We start from the raw sequence: 16,620 nt of genomic DNA, 5'->3' as shown, positions 1-16,620 counted from the left end.
AGAATAAAATTATTATTCTCAACTGAGTTTTAAAAATGTATATCCTAAGGAACCAAAGGGCATTGGGCTGAGAGCCACAGAGATGTCAGAAAGTACTAAAAGACGGACTAACATTGGATTTTTAAAAAGCACAATATAAAATAGCTTGTGATAGCTTTAAAGTTGAAGTTAAAAAAGTGAAGATGGCGCTATTTTATATTGTGCTTTTTTTTTTTTTTTTAAAAGCACAATATAAAATAGCACCATCTTCACTTTTTAACTTCAACTTTAAAGCTATCACACACTCATTAAGAATGAACAACTCTGACAGCCCACTGGAAATTTAACCAGATAACTATCACAACCGGGGCGGCTGTAGCTCAGTGGGTAGAGCAGGTGACCAGTGACCAGAAAGTCGCTGGTTCGAACCCCGGCTGACTGTCACTTCCGCCCCCTTTACCACAGGCTAAAGATATTTAAACATTTTGCTCTGCGACATAAAATACATAATTTAATGTCCAACAGTTTATTTATAAAGCTCTTCCGTGTGTTAAAAACGATTAGCGGTTGCTAACAACTGTCTAAATGAGACTAGGGTTTGGGTTTTAGAGGTTGTCGGGGACATTAAACGTCATCACAGCGAACACAGAGACTCATCTACTCACCAGTCCATCTTTACAGGCCCACTTTAGTTACAAACTATTCTAACTCTGACTTTACAACTTGTACATTGATCAGTTTATAGAAAAGGCTATATAGTATAGTTTATAATAAGATGCTTAGTGGTGGTGATGTGTAAGTCATGTGACTATGATGTCCTCTGTTTATAGCCTAACATTAGCTTGTTACTGCTACAGATTTTTATACGCTACAAAAATCCCAAAGTGGTGTTCATCTGTGAAGATCATCTTGATGAACAAAATGTGTAAATATCATAAAGTTGTGTTTAAAGCAACACTAGGTAGTTTTTCGACCTTAAAATAATGTTTCTAAACTCAGTTAAGTGGTAGAAAAACGGTTAATAGGATGAACTTCTCAGAGCAGGTCGGAACCTATCTGACGTAAAGGCGTCTAGTGCACCCTGCTTTACGGCATACGTCTCACATTTATTCACCGGTGGATTTAGCCAGCAGCTACTTGGATTTTTCGTAAACCAACGCCATGGCCGAGCCAGCTAAAAAAGCCAAGAAGGTATTGTCTGAGGAGGCGAAGAAAAGAAAAAGAGAAAGTGATAGAACACGAGCCCGGACACAGATCAATATTGGACTAGCTTACACTCGGTGGCGCGAGCGGAGTAAGAAATGGGTTTCAAGACTGATGGCGACCTAGCCTTGATGCTACTGGATTTGTAAGTCATATATTACATATATTTATTATCTTACCGACTTTTACTTTGAGTTGATTTGTTGTTATGTGGTGTTCATTGGGGCACTACTTGTTCAAAGTTTATAACCGTAATAAAGCCGGGAGATAATCTAATGCTGTCGGATTCGATAGTTTGCACGTTTTCATGTAGTGACTGTAAATGATGACTAACTTACTAAAACACTATGAACGTCTTGTCTTGAAAAGTTGCAGATTCCTAAGTTCATGCAGATAATCAACGTAATTGTTGAACAGTGTGGTCGGGAGGTAACGTTAGGCTATTGTTGTTATCGGTAACGTTAGCATGCTACTTACTGTTGTCGTACCGAGTTGGTTGTAGTTATTACACCAAACACAACGTCAACTTGCGATTGTGTAACTCCTGAAAACATAGTTATATTTTCAGACGTTACTAAACACATTTACGCCCAAGCGGCGTGTTTTGGAAGTAACTTAGGCGGTGCAATCACTATAACCAACTCGGTATGAGAATAATTCTAGCATGCTAATGTGCTGTGTAGCCTATATGCTAACAAACTACCAACTGCTATCTCTGAATCTAACTTGTTGGCACTCGAGTGAGGTTTTTTCAGACGATTTCGTGATTTGCCGGATCCGTCAACAAATTCACTTGTATTCATTTTCCCCAGGGATGCTCATACAGCGACAGTATTTACGACACTGGTAACAGATAATTGCGCTTCTCAACCAGCCGGGGGTAGTAATGAGTCCAAACTACCTAGTGTTGCTTTAAAAAGAGATTATTTTCTGCAATAATCCAAAATCCAATTCAAAAATGTTGTTGAGGGAGCCAGGGCTATGCTAACTTTGGGGTTAGCCTACAAAAATATGTCATTGCTACACCACTCTGTACAAAAACACATAGCACATCTTTTGAATTTGCATCTGGGTGAATGTAAATGGAAGCAAGAAAATGGTGATGATGATGTGGTCGGCATCTTCAAATTAAAAGTTCAACATCTGGGAACTGACTGTGTGTGAGTGTTACATGTGGCCAGTATCAGTACACTATGCGTGTGTGTGTGTCCTCTGTCTCTGCCTTCCTGAGCTCAGGTGCTGGCAATCACCTGAGCAGGGTAAAAGGAGGCAGCAGCAGGGCGGCTTCCTCTCTCTCTCATTACAGGTGTGGTGCCGGAGGAGGGAGGCAGCGCTGGCCGCGCAGTCTCTTGCTGTTTTTCTTTGTTCCTGAGTTGAGTTTGGCTTCAGTTCCCCGGCCTGTTAGAGTGCCAGGGCTTTGTTGTTTTAACTTGGGTTTGAGTTCCTGGTAGTCCTGTTTTCGTACCCTTCTTGTTTTCCGCCCATAGTTTATTTGTTTTTGGTTAGGCAGCTTTAGTCGGGAGGAGCCCCCGGATACGACGGTCGTGGCTGGCTGGTCTGGGGTCTCTTCTCTCCTTTTGTTCAGTTTGGCCAGGAACTCCTGCCCTTTTCTTTTGTTTGGTTATTTTCTTTTTGGGAATTGTTGTGTTCGGCTACGGCCGTTTGTGCTGAATTGAATCAAACTAATTCTAATTCACTGTGCTGAGTCGGCGTCCTTCCTATATGTTACTGGCCTCTTTGTGTTTCGAGTCTTTGTTTTGTTTACTTCAGGGCCGTAACAGTGAGCACTAAGCATCAATGTCCACCTCTCCTCGTCCAGCTGTAGTCCTGCACTCTGTCAGCTCAGAACACAGTCCACCCGTCAAGTGCAACAGCTTTATCAGAGATGTTCTGGTGGAGACAGATCTCTGTGGGCACAGCAGTCTGTGATTTCACATAGTTTGGCCAGCCTGAGTCCCATTTTCTTTTCCTGTGACCAGACATTGGCCAGGAGCAGCTTTAAACCAAGATGGATTAGCATGGCTCTTTTCTTCCCTGGGGTGGTCCGGCTGGTCTGGTTGAAAAGAGTCTTTGGGCAGTGATCGTCTCAAAGTCCACTGCCCTTAATCTAAAATCTGCGCTTTCTTCATCAATGCTGATGACCGTAATTCTGCCATGGGCAATACGTGTTTCAGCAATAAAAGCAAGAAAAAAAAACAAACAGTTAAAACAAAAACGTAGCTACATTTTGAGGAGCTACTGGCCGCTAAACGTTGTATGATCTAATTTATATCTTCTCCCACTGACATCAGACCTGATCAACATCAGTACTAAAAAAATCGACATGACGAAAGAATGATAATGTTCTGAACTTACCTCTTTCCTAAAGGGGTCGATTAAGGCCACCACTGCTGGGTATTTGCTGATTAGGGTTTGGTACATATCCACTAATTCATCTGGAGACTTCAAAACTCCTGTTGCAACTTCATACTTTCCTTTAGACTGAAGAGAAGGAGAAAATAAATTAAATTCACTTGTTGTCTCTATTAGCTGTGCCTGTACTGTATGTGCATGTGAACGGACCTGTTTGGCTGTATGCATATATAATTAATTTACACGAGCACTCCTACACAAAGACTACCAAAACCGTGGCTAACATGAAGCTGCAACTAGACACACTTACATAGTCCATTAGCTCAGGGGCAGCACAGTTTACTGCTAGATGGGTCTCTTCTCCCAGTGACAGTCCCAAGTTAGTGCAGGCTTCAATGATCAGTTCAAGAGGCTGCTCGGGTCGCTCATAGCTCACAGCTGGTGCTCCACTGTCACACACAATGACCTGGGTGGCCTGAGAGCAAAGACACAACATCTATGTATTGTGCATTTACATATCCAGCTCCAATGCTATACCTTGCAATAATCTTCACATCCCTGCTCTTTGGATACGTCTGTTTAAAAGTAACATAACTGAAGCTGCATTCAATGACACACGCACACATTATTTACAACGATACCTCAAATGTGGTTAACAAACATTTGTGACAAAAGATATGAACAAATGATATTGTCCAAAATGACATCCATGCACTCACTTCACTGTGAATTTAATAATTTACCCCTAAGCATCTTTTTCTGCATTATGTTTGGTTTTCATATCAGCACATAACTGAAGACTTATATGTCGATACCGATACATCTCTGACATAGTTGTGATAGTGTGGCCGGTTGTCTTTGCAATATTACTAGAAAACAGTGTTCCACTCACTCTCATCACTGTTCACATTATGAATGTCAGGGTGAGGGGTCATTGAACAATGCAGGACATCACTCTGTGTGTACAGTACAAATGCTGTGTGTGAAAGAGAAGGTAAATAGGGGAAGTATTGAATGCTTTAACAAGCATTTCAACATACATCCAAGCCTCTTTACCCAAGTTAATTTAAAGATGAAGCTATGAAAATTGAATAGAAATCACCTTTTTTGTATGTATCTTTTAGGAAAACTCTCGAACAGAAAAAGCCTCGAATCCTGCCTCCACCTTTTACATTCTGTGTTCTCATAAAGCCTGTGTGAACTCAGTTCCTATTCTTACAGTGAATAAATAGCAGTGTCCCTCACCCCAGTTTTTGTTGAAGTGTTTATTATTTTCATCATCTCCTTTTGTAACTCAAGGGTCATTGTGATGATCTGTTGAAGAAGTTCACAGTTCAGTATGTTTAATAAACGCTGTAGTGAAAATTGAATACAGAAGAACTGAGGTGCCATACCAAGAATATACCACATCGTTACAACAAAAATGAAGCAAAGGAAGTTGCACAATGGACACTAACTTTATACAGTGAATAGGTCTATACCAACAGCCAGCTCTGAGAAGAAGTAGACCAAACACAGACAGACCATGTAACAACTACACAGATAGTGATTGAAGAGTGCCGAGTACTTGTTTAACTCGTTGTCCGGCTTTAGGGATCAGGAGGACTTCTTCCAGTAAACTCAGTTTTCCAGGAGAATTCTTCCCACAGCTCAGCAAAGTTACCAAGGGGATGGGAATGTGAAACTGAGCAGGAGCCTGAATAAAATCGTTTAAGACATCATTACAAGTTTCTCCCAGTGTAGGTTTTGTATGAATATACAGTACATTTGTGCTTATGTAGTTTACCTTTGTGGTCTTAAGAGCTGCTATGTATTTGTAGAGAGGGATACCCTGTACTTGTGCCCCAGTTTTGGCCACAGCCAGAGACACTGAGCCAATGGCCAAGCTCCCAGGTAGAACTGGTTCTGGTGGTTCTGCTGAAGGAAGTGGCTTCTCTGCAGTGTTGCTCTTTTTGCCTGAGATGTACACAACAACAAAACAATAAAACAGAGAGTTACAAACTACAACACGGACATTATGTGACTAAAGGAATTTGGATACACATTTTGGGCTTTCATTTGATGTCCTATACAGAGCAATTTAAAATAAGCATCAGAAAACAGGACAAGATACGATTTATACCCCTTTTACACTTAACAAAAAACCCAGTGACACCCACTAACATCTGGCTTTTGTCTTGAAAGGGACCGATACAGAATCAGCTGCAGTAGTCACAGGTGTTAGTTATGGGCTCCAATCAGCAGTGATGTTATAACAAATTTTGGTGTAAAATTTGCATTGTTGATCACATGCAGGGGAAACAGATGTCACAGCAGCAAAAAAAATAAAATAAGTAGAAACGGATGCATAGAATAGATATTGCCTTGATACGAGTGCTAATGACTGCACATTGTACAATGTAGTATAGAAAAGTAACCTTATTAAACTGAAAGAGAGAAGGCAGAGAGACAGGTGGATATAAAAAGATATAAAGAACAACCTGAAAAAGAATCATGTGTTGATACAATTTCAGGGCTCTCTTTTACGGAGCCCCTCAAGGGTCACCTAGTAGAAAAATATTATTCACTATCCTACCTTTATCACCACTCTTCTGGTCTTTAGTCTGGACATGTGTTGGAGAAGGAAGCACAACCTCAGGCTCACTGGGTAAACAACTCTCCTCCTCCTTGTGTCTGATGCCTTTCTCCTCCAGATAGCAGGCCATGAAGAAATTGCTGTGCAATTATGGTGCAGAACATTTTAGATCATGAAAACCATAGACATAGAAAAGTTGATACTGAGTTCATGATTTGTGTTTGTGTGGGCGCCATATTGGTGAGGTCAAGATCCACCAGGAAACAAAAACAATGTGTATTGAAAGATGCAGATTTTGGGACAAAGTGGACTGTAACTCACTTAATTCTTAGTTTTCAAAAGACTAAAGTTATGGTTTAAGGCAGGGGTGGGGAACGTCCGGCCTCCGGGCCGTATACGGCCCGCGAGGCCATTTCAACTGGCCCGCAATGCAATACAATTTTTATATTTTATATCTTCATATATGCATACATGAATTAAAAAAAATCAGGAAAAAAAATATATCGCCCGTCATTAGTTTTCCGAGAGAGAGTCCTATGTCCGAGTCAACGTCAGGGTCAGTGAATACAGCATGTGATGTACGTACCACTGCATTGGGTCGGAGTGACTGACACATGACAAGTACCGACACAGACAAGTGATGCATCATGGCGACTGTCAAGAAAAGGAAGGTGGACGCAGAATGCCGCGTATTTCAGGAAAAATGGACAGATGACTTTTTCTTTGTTGAAGTGAAAGGCAAGCCAGTGTGCCTAGTTTGTGGCGAGGCGCTTGCGGTGATGAAAAAGGCCAATGTCGAGCGCCATTACAGCTCGAAACACGCTAAACTCGACGAGTTGAAAGGACAAATGCGTTTGGATAAAATTAACGCTCTTCGTCGGAGTTTGGGTGCTCAACAAGCAGCTTTCACACGGCCACAGACTGACAGAGAGAATATTACGCGTGCAAGTTTTGTGGTGAGTGAACTGATAGCCACGAAGCTGAAACCTCACGCTGAAGGAGAGTTCGTGAAGGAGTGCCTCGTTGCCGCCGCGGAGCTGCTCGCGCCCGACAAAGTGAAATTATTTCAAAGCGTCAGTTTGTCCCGGAGAACCGTTTCAGAAAGGATTACTGATGTGGCGCAAGATATTGAAAAAAACACTCAAGAACACTGCAAGAGACTTTGAGTATTTTTCTCTGGCCTGTGACGAGACAACAGACATCACACACACAGCGCAGCTTGCCATTTTTCTGCGTGGGATTACGTCTGAGTTTGAAACAAAGGAGGAGTTGCTGTCTTTGCAAGCCATGCATGGCACTACTAAAGGTGAGGATTTGTTCAATCAAGTTATTGTGGCCATGAACAATTTTGAACTGCCATTTGAGAAGTTGAGCGGCATCGCCACTGACGGAGCTCCCGCAATGGTTGGCGCGCAAAAAGGATTGACTGCTTTAGTCAAAAAAGAAATGAGCCGACTGAGTCTGGATCCAAGTGATTTAGTTGTATGCCACTGTATCATACATCAAGAGAGTTTGTGTGCACATTCCCTGAAGCTTAACAATGTGATGAAAACAGTTGTGTCCACCATAAACTTCATTAAAAGCAGAGGGCTGAACAACCGCCAGTTTGGGACAACGTATCGCTGTGAACAGTTCTTTTCAAAACTGACTCTTGCAAAGACTCGCTTCCGCTCAAGACTGACTGACTCAAACTTGGAAAACCAGCTTCGAGTAGCATCATCATCACTGCCAGCTGACATCAGACGCCTTGCTAGAGAAAAACAGTTCCAGCCATCACATTAGGTGAGTCTAGAAATGCAGCAAACATGAGGCTTAGTAACACAGCAGTTATAGACTTTTTTTGTCTTTTTTTTCATCTTTAGTTATGTGTTCATAATGGTATGGCCCTCTGAGGACTTTGGAAAAATTGAAATGGCCCTTGATGTGAAAAAGGTTCCCCACCCCTGCTCTACCAAGACAAGATGACCAAAGAAATCTTCTCCCTGGTTTACTGATGAAACCCGAGATCTCAAACAGGCCTGCAGGAAAATGGAACGTGCATGACAAAAATCTAAATTAGTCGTTTTTCATCTTGCATGGCGTGATAGTGTACTTAATTACGAGCGTGCTCTTAATGCTACTAGAACAGCATATTTCTCTGGCCTTTTAACAATAATAAACAGTCTCTTCGACACTGTGGCTAAACTTACTCAGAAACCACAGTCTGTGAGCTGTACATCCTTTAATGCAAATGATTTCTTAGATTTCTTTTGCAATAAAATTGATGATATTAGAGCCAAAATTAATTCATCATCTCTGGCTTCCTCGTCAAAGTTGATTATAAAACAGCTGCCGATTCTCAGTTAGCCTCAGCTCTTAACAATTTTGAAAATATCTCCCTCGAGATATTGTCTAAAATTGTCTCATCCTCAAAGCCAACTACCTGCATCCTGGACCCCCTTCCGGCAAAACTGTTTAAGGATCTATGGCCAGCACTGGGACCTACAATGTTAAATATTGTTAACTTATTGCTCATGACAGGTGTTGTCCCTGCTAGTTTTAAGTCTGCTGTGGTTAAGCCTCTACTTATGAAACCACTTCTCGACCCAGGATCTCTAAATAATTATAGGCCAGTATCCAACCTTCCCTTCTTCTCCAAAATCTTAGAAAGAGTTGTGTCCCAGCAACTTTCAGGCTACAAAACTAATAACAATCTCCTGGAACCTTTTCAATCTGCTTTCAGAGCCTGTCACTCCACCGAAACTGCCCTTGCTAAAGTGGTAAATGACATCTTACATACTTTAAACTCAAACTCTACCTCAGTGCTTCTGTTACTAGATCTCAGCGCTGCATTTGACACCATAGATCACGGCATATTGTTAGACCGACTTGAAAGTCAATTTGGCATCTCTGGCCTGGCTCTAGCCTGGCTAAAATCTTACCTGTCCGAAAGAACACAATGTGTTTCTTATAATAGTACTACATCAATATTTACTGATGTGAAGTATGGAGTTCCCCAGGGCTCTGTTCTGGGCCCTTTGCTCTTCTCTTTATATATTTCACCTCTCGGCCAAATTATGAGTTATGGAATACATTTCCACTGCTATGCGGACGACACTCAGCTGTATGTACCCATCAAAGCTGATGATAAATCTCAAATCGCGAAATTGGAGACCTGCCTGTGTGCAGTGAAGAACTGGATGTCAGTAAATTTCCTGCTCCTAAATTCAGATAAAACTGAGATGCTGGTCATTGCTCCCCCTCGACAGAGACACCACTTTGATCACGTGACAGTAACTCTCGACAATTGTGTTATTTCTTAAAGTTCAACTGTTAAGAATTTAGGTGTTACTTTTGACTCTAGCCTCTCTTTCGATCAGCACATAAAAGAAATTACCAAGATCGCTTTTTACCACCTGCGCAATATAGCCAAAATTAGGTCCTTCCTGTCCACGGCTGACGCAGAGATCCTGATTCATGCCTTTGTTTCGTCTAGGCTGGATTACTGCAATGCCTTATTTTCGGGTCTTCCACATGGGAGCACTAAAATTCTTCAGATGGTTCAAAATGCTACAGCTAGAGTCTGAACACGTACAAGAAAATTTGATCATATTACACCAATCCTAGCCTCACTGCATCGGCTCCCAATACATATAAGATCAGACTTTAAGGTGCTGCTGATGACATACAAAACTGTACACGGCCTTGCCCTGTCATACATGTCAGATCTTATTATACCGTATACTCCAACTCGTGCATTACGCTCTCAAAATTCAGGGCTCCTGATCGTTCCCAGGGTTAAGAAGAAGTCAGCTGGCTGCAGGGCTTTCTCCTATCGGGCCCCCTTCCTCTGGAATAACCTCCCAGCTGATATTAGACAATCTGGCTCTATTGACGCCTTTAAATCTAAACTCAAAACTCACTTTTTTGACTTAGCCTTTAATTAGTCCTGGACATTGACTGCTAGCTTCCTCGGTGGGTCGGTCTCAGTCTCAATGAGTAAGCTATAGTATTAGACTCCACTTTTTTTCCCCCCCTGTTAAAAGGGTCTTTTTTTTCCAACAAGTTTTTCCTCACTCGAATCGAGGGTCTAAGGACAGAGGATGTCATTCACTGTACAGACTGTAAAGCCCATTGAGGCAATGTGATTGTGATTTTGGGCTATATAAATAAAATTTGATTTGATTTGATTTGATTTGATTTGATGTGCCTCTGCGTTATCCAGCTGAGTGTATAGGGACTTGTAATATGTCTCAAACGCACCTTGAATGCCATCCAGTGTACATTATTTTATTTGACTTGGGATCTCTAATTTCATGTATAGTATTTTCAGCTTGTTGTTTGCACAGATTCCAGGCTAGAATTTTTGTTGCCTTTGAGCTGGTCTCATAATATTTTTGTCTCATAAATCTAAACTTTTTTTCTAGTTCTTCGTTATGAATTTGATCTATTTCCTGTTTGATTGGTTTCATTTGTTGCAATGAGAGGGGGAGTTTCTGCTTACTTTGTAATTGCTCTAATTCCAGGAGTTTATTTTGTAAGTCTATCAGTCTTTTAGATTTCATTTTTTTTAATGAAGGAAGTTGTTGCTAAAATCTTACCTCTAAGGACTGCCTTTGCAGTGTCCCACAATATCACCGGATTCACCTGTCCATTATTTTTGTTCTCCAAGTAAGTCTGTAGTTCTATTTATTTTTTTTGTTATCATTTCTTTGAATCCTTGATTATTCATCATTCTTGTGTTTAGTCTTTTAGTCCATGTTTTTCACAGTCGTATGTAAGGAAATAGTCAATCCTTGAGTGGATGTTATAACAGGCGGAATAGAAGGTGAATTCCCTATCCTGTCTATGACAATAGCACCATATATCTATCAGCCCTAAATCCTGCAATCTCTTCTTTACCCAAATTTCTAAGTGAATTATTTTCCTTTTATTATTTTCTTTCTATTCACTTTCAAGCTAATAATCATATTTATATCCCCTGCACAAATGAGAACACCAAAGGTTTTGTGTGTAATTAGATCAAGTATTTTCCTAAAAAATCATCTTATTATATATATATATATATATATATATATATATATATATATATATATATATATATGAAATATATATATATATATATATATATATATATATATATGAAATATATATATATATATATATATATATATATATATATATATATATATATATATATATATATATATACATATATATATGAAATATATATATATATATATATTGAATAAAGGCACCTCTTTGTGGTCCAATTTTCCTTTGACAATTATGAATCTGCCATCCTTATCCTTAATCTCTGATGTAAATTGGAAACTAATTGAATTTGAGATCAAAATTGCAATATATGTTTCTGAATCCCTTTCTTTAGTTTTTCATGCTCAGAGGAAGAAAGTTGTGTGTCTTGCCAAAATATACTATGTGATTTCTCTTTTTTTGCCTTAGCTATCATCCATGTCCTTTTAATGGGGCTGGAAAGCCCATTTACATTGAGTGTGACAACTTGAAATTCCCTGCTACACATTACTTACATTTATAAGACATTTCAACCCCTGTGCTTCTCCATTCTCCGACCTCAGAACATAACAAGAACAGAACATATCAGAAATACAAGAGCAGTAATAACTATAATATAAATTCCAACCTCTAGGTGGGGTCCCAAGCTAGTAGTGGTTTACTGGTGGCTTGCTCCATTTTGACCGGTACTTAATGAAAGTGAATTTCCTCAGATTGGGTCTCTTATTAATCTGTCCCAGGGATAAACACATCCCTCACTCGACTCAGTTCTGATGAGGTTCTCCGCGAAGGTAATCATGGAGGTACCTTCTACTGCTTCTCTCACACCATACAATCTGATATTATTCCTGCATTAGTGTCCTTTTAGATCTGTTACTTTAGCTTGTAGAGTGTGTTGCATCTTTAGCAGGAAGGTTACTTTTGCGCCTATGCACCATGTCTCCATATCCCCAATGCGTTGTTCAGCTTCGTCCAGCTTTTTGGTTGTGCGCTCGATTTTCCCTGTCTCCACGATCCTCTGGTTAATGTCACCCCTCAAGTCATTCAGTTGTTTCTTAATGTCTGCCTGGAAGTTATTTTGAAAGTTGGATAGTCTCTTGCATTTCCGAGGTCATGTTTTTCAGCACTTCTGGTATTAAAGTCAGTACTGAGGTCTCTTCAGCTAGCTAATTAACCTGCGCTTCCTCGCCGCCATCTTTGTCTGTGTTAGCATTCTGTTACGGGGTGACTATTTCTGGGGGTGGGACTAGTGGCAGCGCTGTCTTTTTAGATCATATTCACAGGGGTTGACATGGGGTAGTGCTGCCCCGGAAGGAGACGGGAGGCTGGAGGCATGTGATTGGTGGTGGGGGTTGTCAGGTGGGGTCCCCACAGGTAGAAAAGCCGAGTGAAGAAGAACAAAAGAGGACGGCAGCCAGGCAGAGACGTTCAAGACGCTGCGGCACGAAGGAAGCGGACATGACCAGGACGGCGAGAGAGGAAGTTGAGTCCAGCCTATGGCCGGACGAGCAGCAAGAGATCGCAGCTAGCGACCGCGGCTGTGGAAAGGACAAAGGGAGACGCATCGTGGGAAGTGTGGAGGGGTTGAGGCAGGCTTTGCCCCTCCTCCGAGCTAAGTACCGCTTTTATTTCACTCCTTTGTTGTAATATCAGTAGGGATCAATATAGAGGAAGGACGAGAGAACCCCCTTAGTTTTGTTTGGAAATCATTTGTTTGGATTTTATTTGCATGCCTTGTGTATTGCTTTTGTTTAGTTTTCCTTTTGCTTATTTTTGTTGAATTACGTGTGATTTGTTAGTTTACTTAGTGTTATTTTCTGGGGGGGGTCTCTCAGTAAAATCCGACTATTGACTGGTTGTGTTTTCCTACACGTCAGCTGGAGGTGTCACGGGTGGCAACGGAGTGGCTGCAGTTGGAGAAGAGAAAGAGAATGAAGGTGGGACACACACCCGTGACAATTCTCCATGGCGTCAATTTCCCAAGCCATCCTTTTTGCCTCTCCCTTGCCACTTATGACGATACTATCCTTTCCCCATTCCATCTTCCATGTTGTTTAAGTGAATATTTGTTGTAATTACTTACTGAATTAGGGGGATGTAATTGACTGGTAGAAAGCTAACATTTCACACGTCCATCAGTGATTGGGCACCACCAGAAGTCCCTTTCAGGGGGAATTTGTTCTTTAACAACAGCACTATAGATATTACATCTGTATGGAAGCGCTTTGCTTAACCTAGCCATTTAAAAACATGCTTAAACTGTAGAACAAATATTCTACTTATTTTAAGGAAGAAATACATAGACAACATCATGACTCAGTTTTGCAGCAGTGCTGCTTCTTGTTATTTCGACTTCTTTACACGCAGAACTTTCAGCATTTTTCACACATTCAAAATTCATTTCAAAGTGCAACTTGAGTGTAGTTCTGAGTATTTATGACAAAGGTATTATAATACCAGTGTAAAATACAGGCTATAACTCAACACTCAGTGCAGCCTATACATCAATGACATAGCAAAAACAAGTTGCAGTTTTCTCCTTTGTGTGAGCCACCAAACTGCTTAGCATGCAGCACTACATTTTGCCAAGTAAAACTTGAATCTATCCACTGTGCTGTCAGACTAAGTAAAGACATTGGACACACATCTGAGCTCCAGATTTCAGAAACTAACATTATCAACGTTTTCCAAACATTTCAAAATTAATAGTACATCTGCCTGTACTCCGTTTGAAGAATTGCCGCTAATAAAGCTGCTCCACTGATTCAGTTACAAATATGTTTCATTTTCTATAACTTCTTCACAATAAAAGCTCCCCATTATTAAGTAATTTAAAAGCTTTTATTATGAAGCAGCATTACAGGAAACATTAAACATGACTCCTCAAACAGCTGAAAGTGAACACGACAAATCAGTCAAACAGGATGAGAGAAACTAAAGAGATTCAGTTAGAAGCTACAAAAGTACTGAGAGCTGAATGCACTGACTTTTAAAAACCCCTTTCTCTCAGGTTGGTTGTTGTGGTCCACTTTTCTTCTTGGCACTCGTCGCCTGTAAAAAAATCGGCATACTCCTTTCCATGGTGTTTCTGCAATTGTTTTATCAAGTTCAACAGTGCTGCCGCCCTTCGAGACACTTGCATTGCATTTTGCTTTTTTCTTACTTTAGCTTAAAGTAATTCCACACAGCTGACATGATCTCACTCAAGCTAACTCCAGCTAGTCACGTGACACATGCTGCTCTCTTTACAGCATGTTGCGCATAGTTTAAGCATTTATGGCATTTATGAGTTTAGGCTAATAAATTCCCCCTCTCAGATATCTGATCCAGTGATTTTGGCCAATATCGGACTGATACTGATACTGAATACTAGATCAGTGCATCCCTAGTAATGAGTTCACAATTTTTTCTGTTTCGAGTAATGTTAGCATAGTGTAGCATGGCATAGTGTGATTCATTCTGTGTGGATCAGATTTGGTTTGTGTAATCAGGCAGGTAAGGGTAATCATGTTCCCCTTTGTTATGGATGTTGTTGAGGAGTTTTTAAGAGCTGCGCCAGAGGAATAGTTGGAGCAGTGTTCACAGGAGCAGTTGGTGAAGATTGCTGGACAATTTAAATTAGGTGATAAGTGCTTGAAGGAGAACGTAAAAAATATTTTAAAGGAAAATCTGTTGGAAGGGGTGGTTCTCCAATTTAAACATGCTACTGTTGCTTCTGGTTTGCACAATGCTGGTGCATCTGGCTCCAAAGCCAATGTGGAAAGGATAAAAGAATTACTGTTACTGCTAGTGGAAAACAAATCGCTTGAACTTGAGGAGCGTAGATTAAGTTTGGTTAATGTTGAGGGGCAGGTCCCGGTTTCTCCTGCAGCTTTGTGTGCTTTTGAGGTGTCACGTCATCTAAGTTTAGTGCCTCAGTTCTGTTTACACAACCGACATACCTTTTTCTCACTTTTCAAGCGGGTAGCTGAAAGTAGAGATTGGTCAGATGTGGAGCGCACTTTATTGTTGCAGTGTGTTTTGACAGGTAAGGCACAGGAGGTGTGATTTAGATCCTGGGAGAAATCTGGTAAGCAGACACATATGGAGTTTGCCAGGGAGTTAGTCACGCATTTCAATCGTTGCCGTTATTCACTGAGTGTCCATACTTATGACGTTTTGTGTGATTTGATTGTCTTAGAGCAGTTTAAAAACTTTAAAATACCCACCCAAATTGCTACAAATGTGAACGAACATAAAGTGAACACACACAGGCTGCTAATCTGGTGGATGATTAAAAGTTGACTCACCGTGGTGACCGTGAGTACAGTGCTTACCACAGGGGAGATGGCAATATGTTCTGGGCAGCAGCTAAATGGTGGGAGGAGAAAACAGCTCCTACCATGGCAAGCTGGAAATGCCCACTCAGAGTCAGTTTGACCAGAGCAAGTTACGTATTTACTAGAAAGGAAAGGGACCTTGGAGTGTGCTATTAAGTCAAATTCTCAGCCTCGGTTTGGTCGTGCATAGGGTCAAGCCTGCACTGCCTATCCAGAGTTTGGATGTCATCCTGGGTAATGATCTTGCTGGCATTTGCATGTGGGCTGAAGGTCTGCCACCCCCTGTAGTAACAGCTTAAACTTCTCTTAAAGAGAGACCTGACGAAAGTGCACAGCATTTCCCTGATGCTTTAACAGCTTGTGCAGTCACAAGGGCTATGTGCTATGGGGAGGCAGAACCTGGCTTGCCACAGAGTAGCATGGAGGAGAGTGGGGCCTTCACTGTGTCCATACCTGACGCTCTCTTTTCTGTTTCAGGCAGAGCAATGGGCCAATTCTACTTTTGCTGAGCTGTTTGACAATGTGCTTTCGGACATTTACGGGAAGAGTGGCACGAAGGGTTATTTGCTGCAAGAGTAGTTGTTGGTGTGAAAATGGGTGCCATGTGGAGACAATTTTGTGGTATATCCTGTGTTCCAAGTTGTTTCCCTTTCTAAATTCCAGGCAAAGGTGCTGAGGGCCACCCATGATCAGTCGGGGCATTTGGAGGTTCATAAGATGTGCAGTTACACTTTCAGGTACTTCTTTTGGCCTTGTGTGAAGAGGGGTGTGTCTAGGAACATCAAAACCTGTCACACCTGCCAGATGCTAGGCAAGCCATCCCGCCATCACTTCCACATACAAAGTCTAGGATTAATTATTTGCTTACAGTAATGTGCCAAAGTACACAATATCCAACCACATATCTGTTACATACTATTACTGCTAAGGCTGTGGTCAAAGCACTGCCCCCATTCATCAAGTATCAGGGGACTGATTTCTCATCACATTTGTTCGCTCAAGTTTTGAAGCAGCTCCAGGTGAAGCATAACCAGGCTTCCTTGGATCATGCCCAGAGCCAAGCGACACTTGAACAGTTTCACCAAACCCTTGAGTCTCTGTTGAGGGCATATTGTGTTGAGCTAAATCAGGATTGGGAAGGAGGGCTGCCGTGGCTGCTGTTAGCAGCCAGAGAGGTTG

At 41.2% G+C, this 16,620-nt stretch overlaps 1 protein-coding gene across 1 annotated transcript in view; it reads right to left on the bottom strand.

Moving 5' to 3' along the window:
• eno4 (enolase 4) overlaps nt 1-16,620 on the bottom strand; it is a 50,459-nt gene that overhangs the window by 9,971 nt on the left and 23,868 nt on the right. The window contains exons 4-9 of the mRNA XM_073482223.1: nt 6,110-6,249; nt 5,321-5,490; nt 5,102-5,230; nt 4,780-4,848; nt 3,845-4,009; nt 3,538-3,663 (exon numbers count right to left, since the gene is read on the bottom strand). Coding sequence (XP_073338324.1) covers nt 3,538-3,663; nt 3,845-4,009; nt 4,780-4,848; nt 5,102-5,230; nt 5,321-5,490; nt 6,110-6,249 — 799 coding nt within the window. The remainder of the gene's footprint in view (nt 1-3,537; nt 3,664-3,844; nt 4,010-4,779; nt 4,849-5,101; nt 5,231-5,320; nt 5,491-6,109; nt 6,250-16,620) is intronic.

This window comes from Pagrus major, chromosome 15, assembly GCF_040436345.1.
Source record: "Pagrus major chromosome 15, Pma_NU_1.0".
In the NCBI taxonomy this organism is placed as follows: Eukaryota; Metazoa; Chordata; class Actinopteri; order Spariformes; family Sparidae; genus Pagrus; species Pagrus major.
Note: the sequence above shows the minus strand (reverse complement) of the source record. Positions and strands in the feature narration are given on the sequence as shown.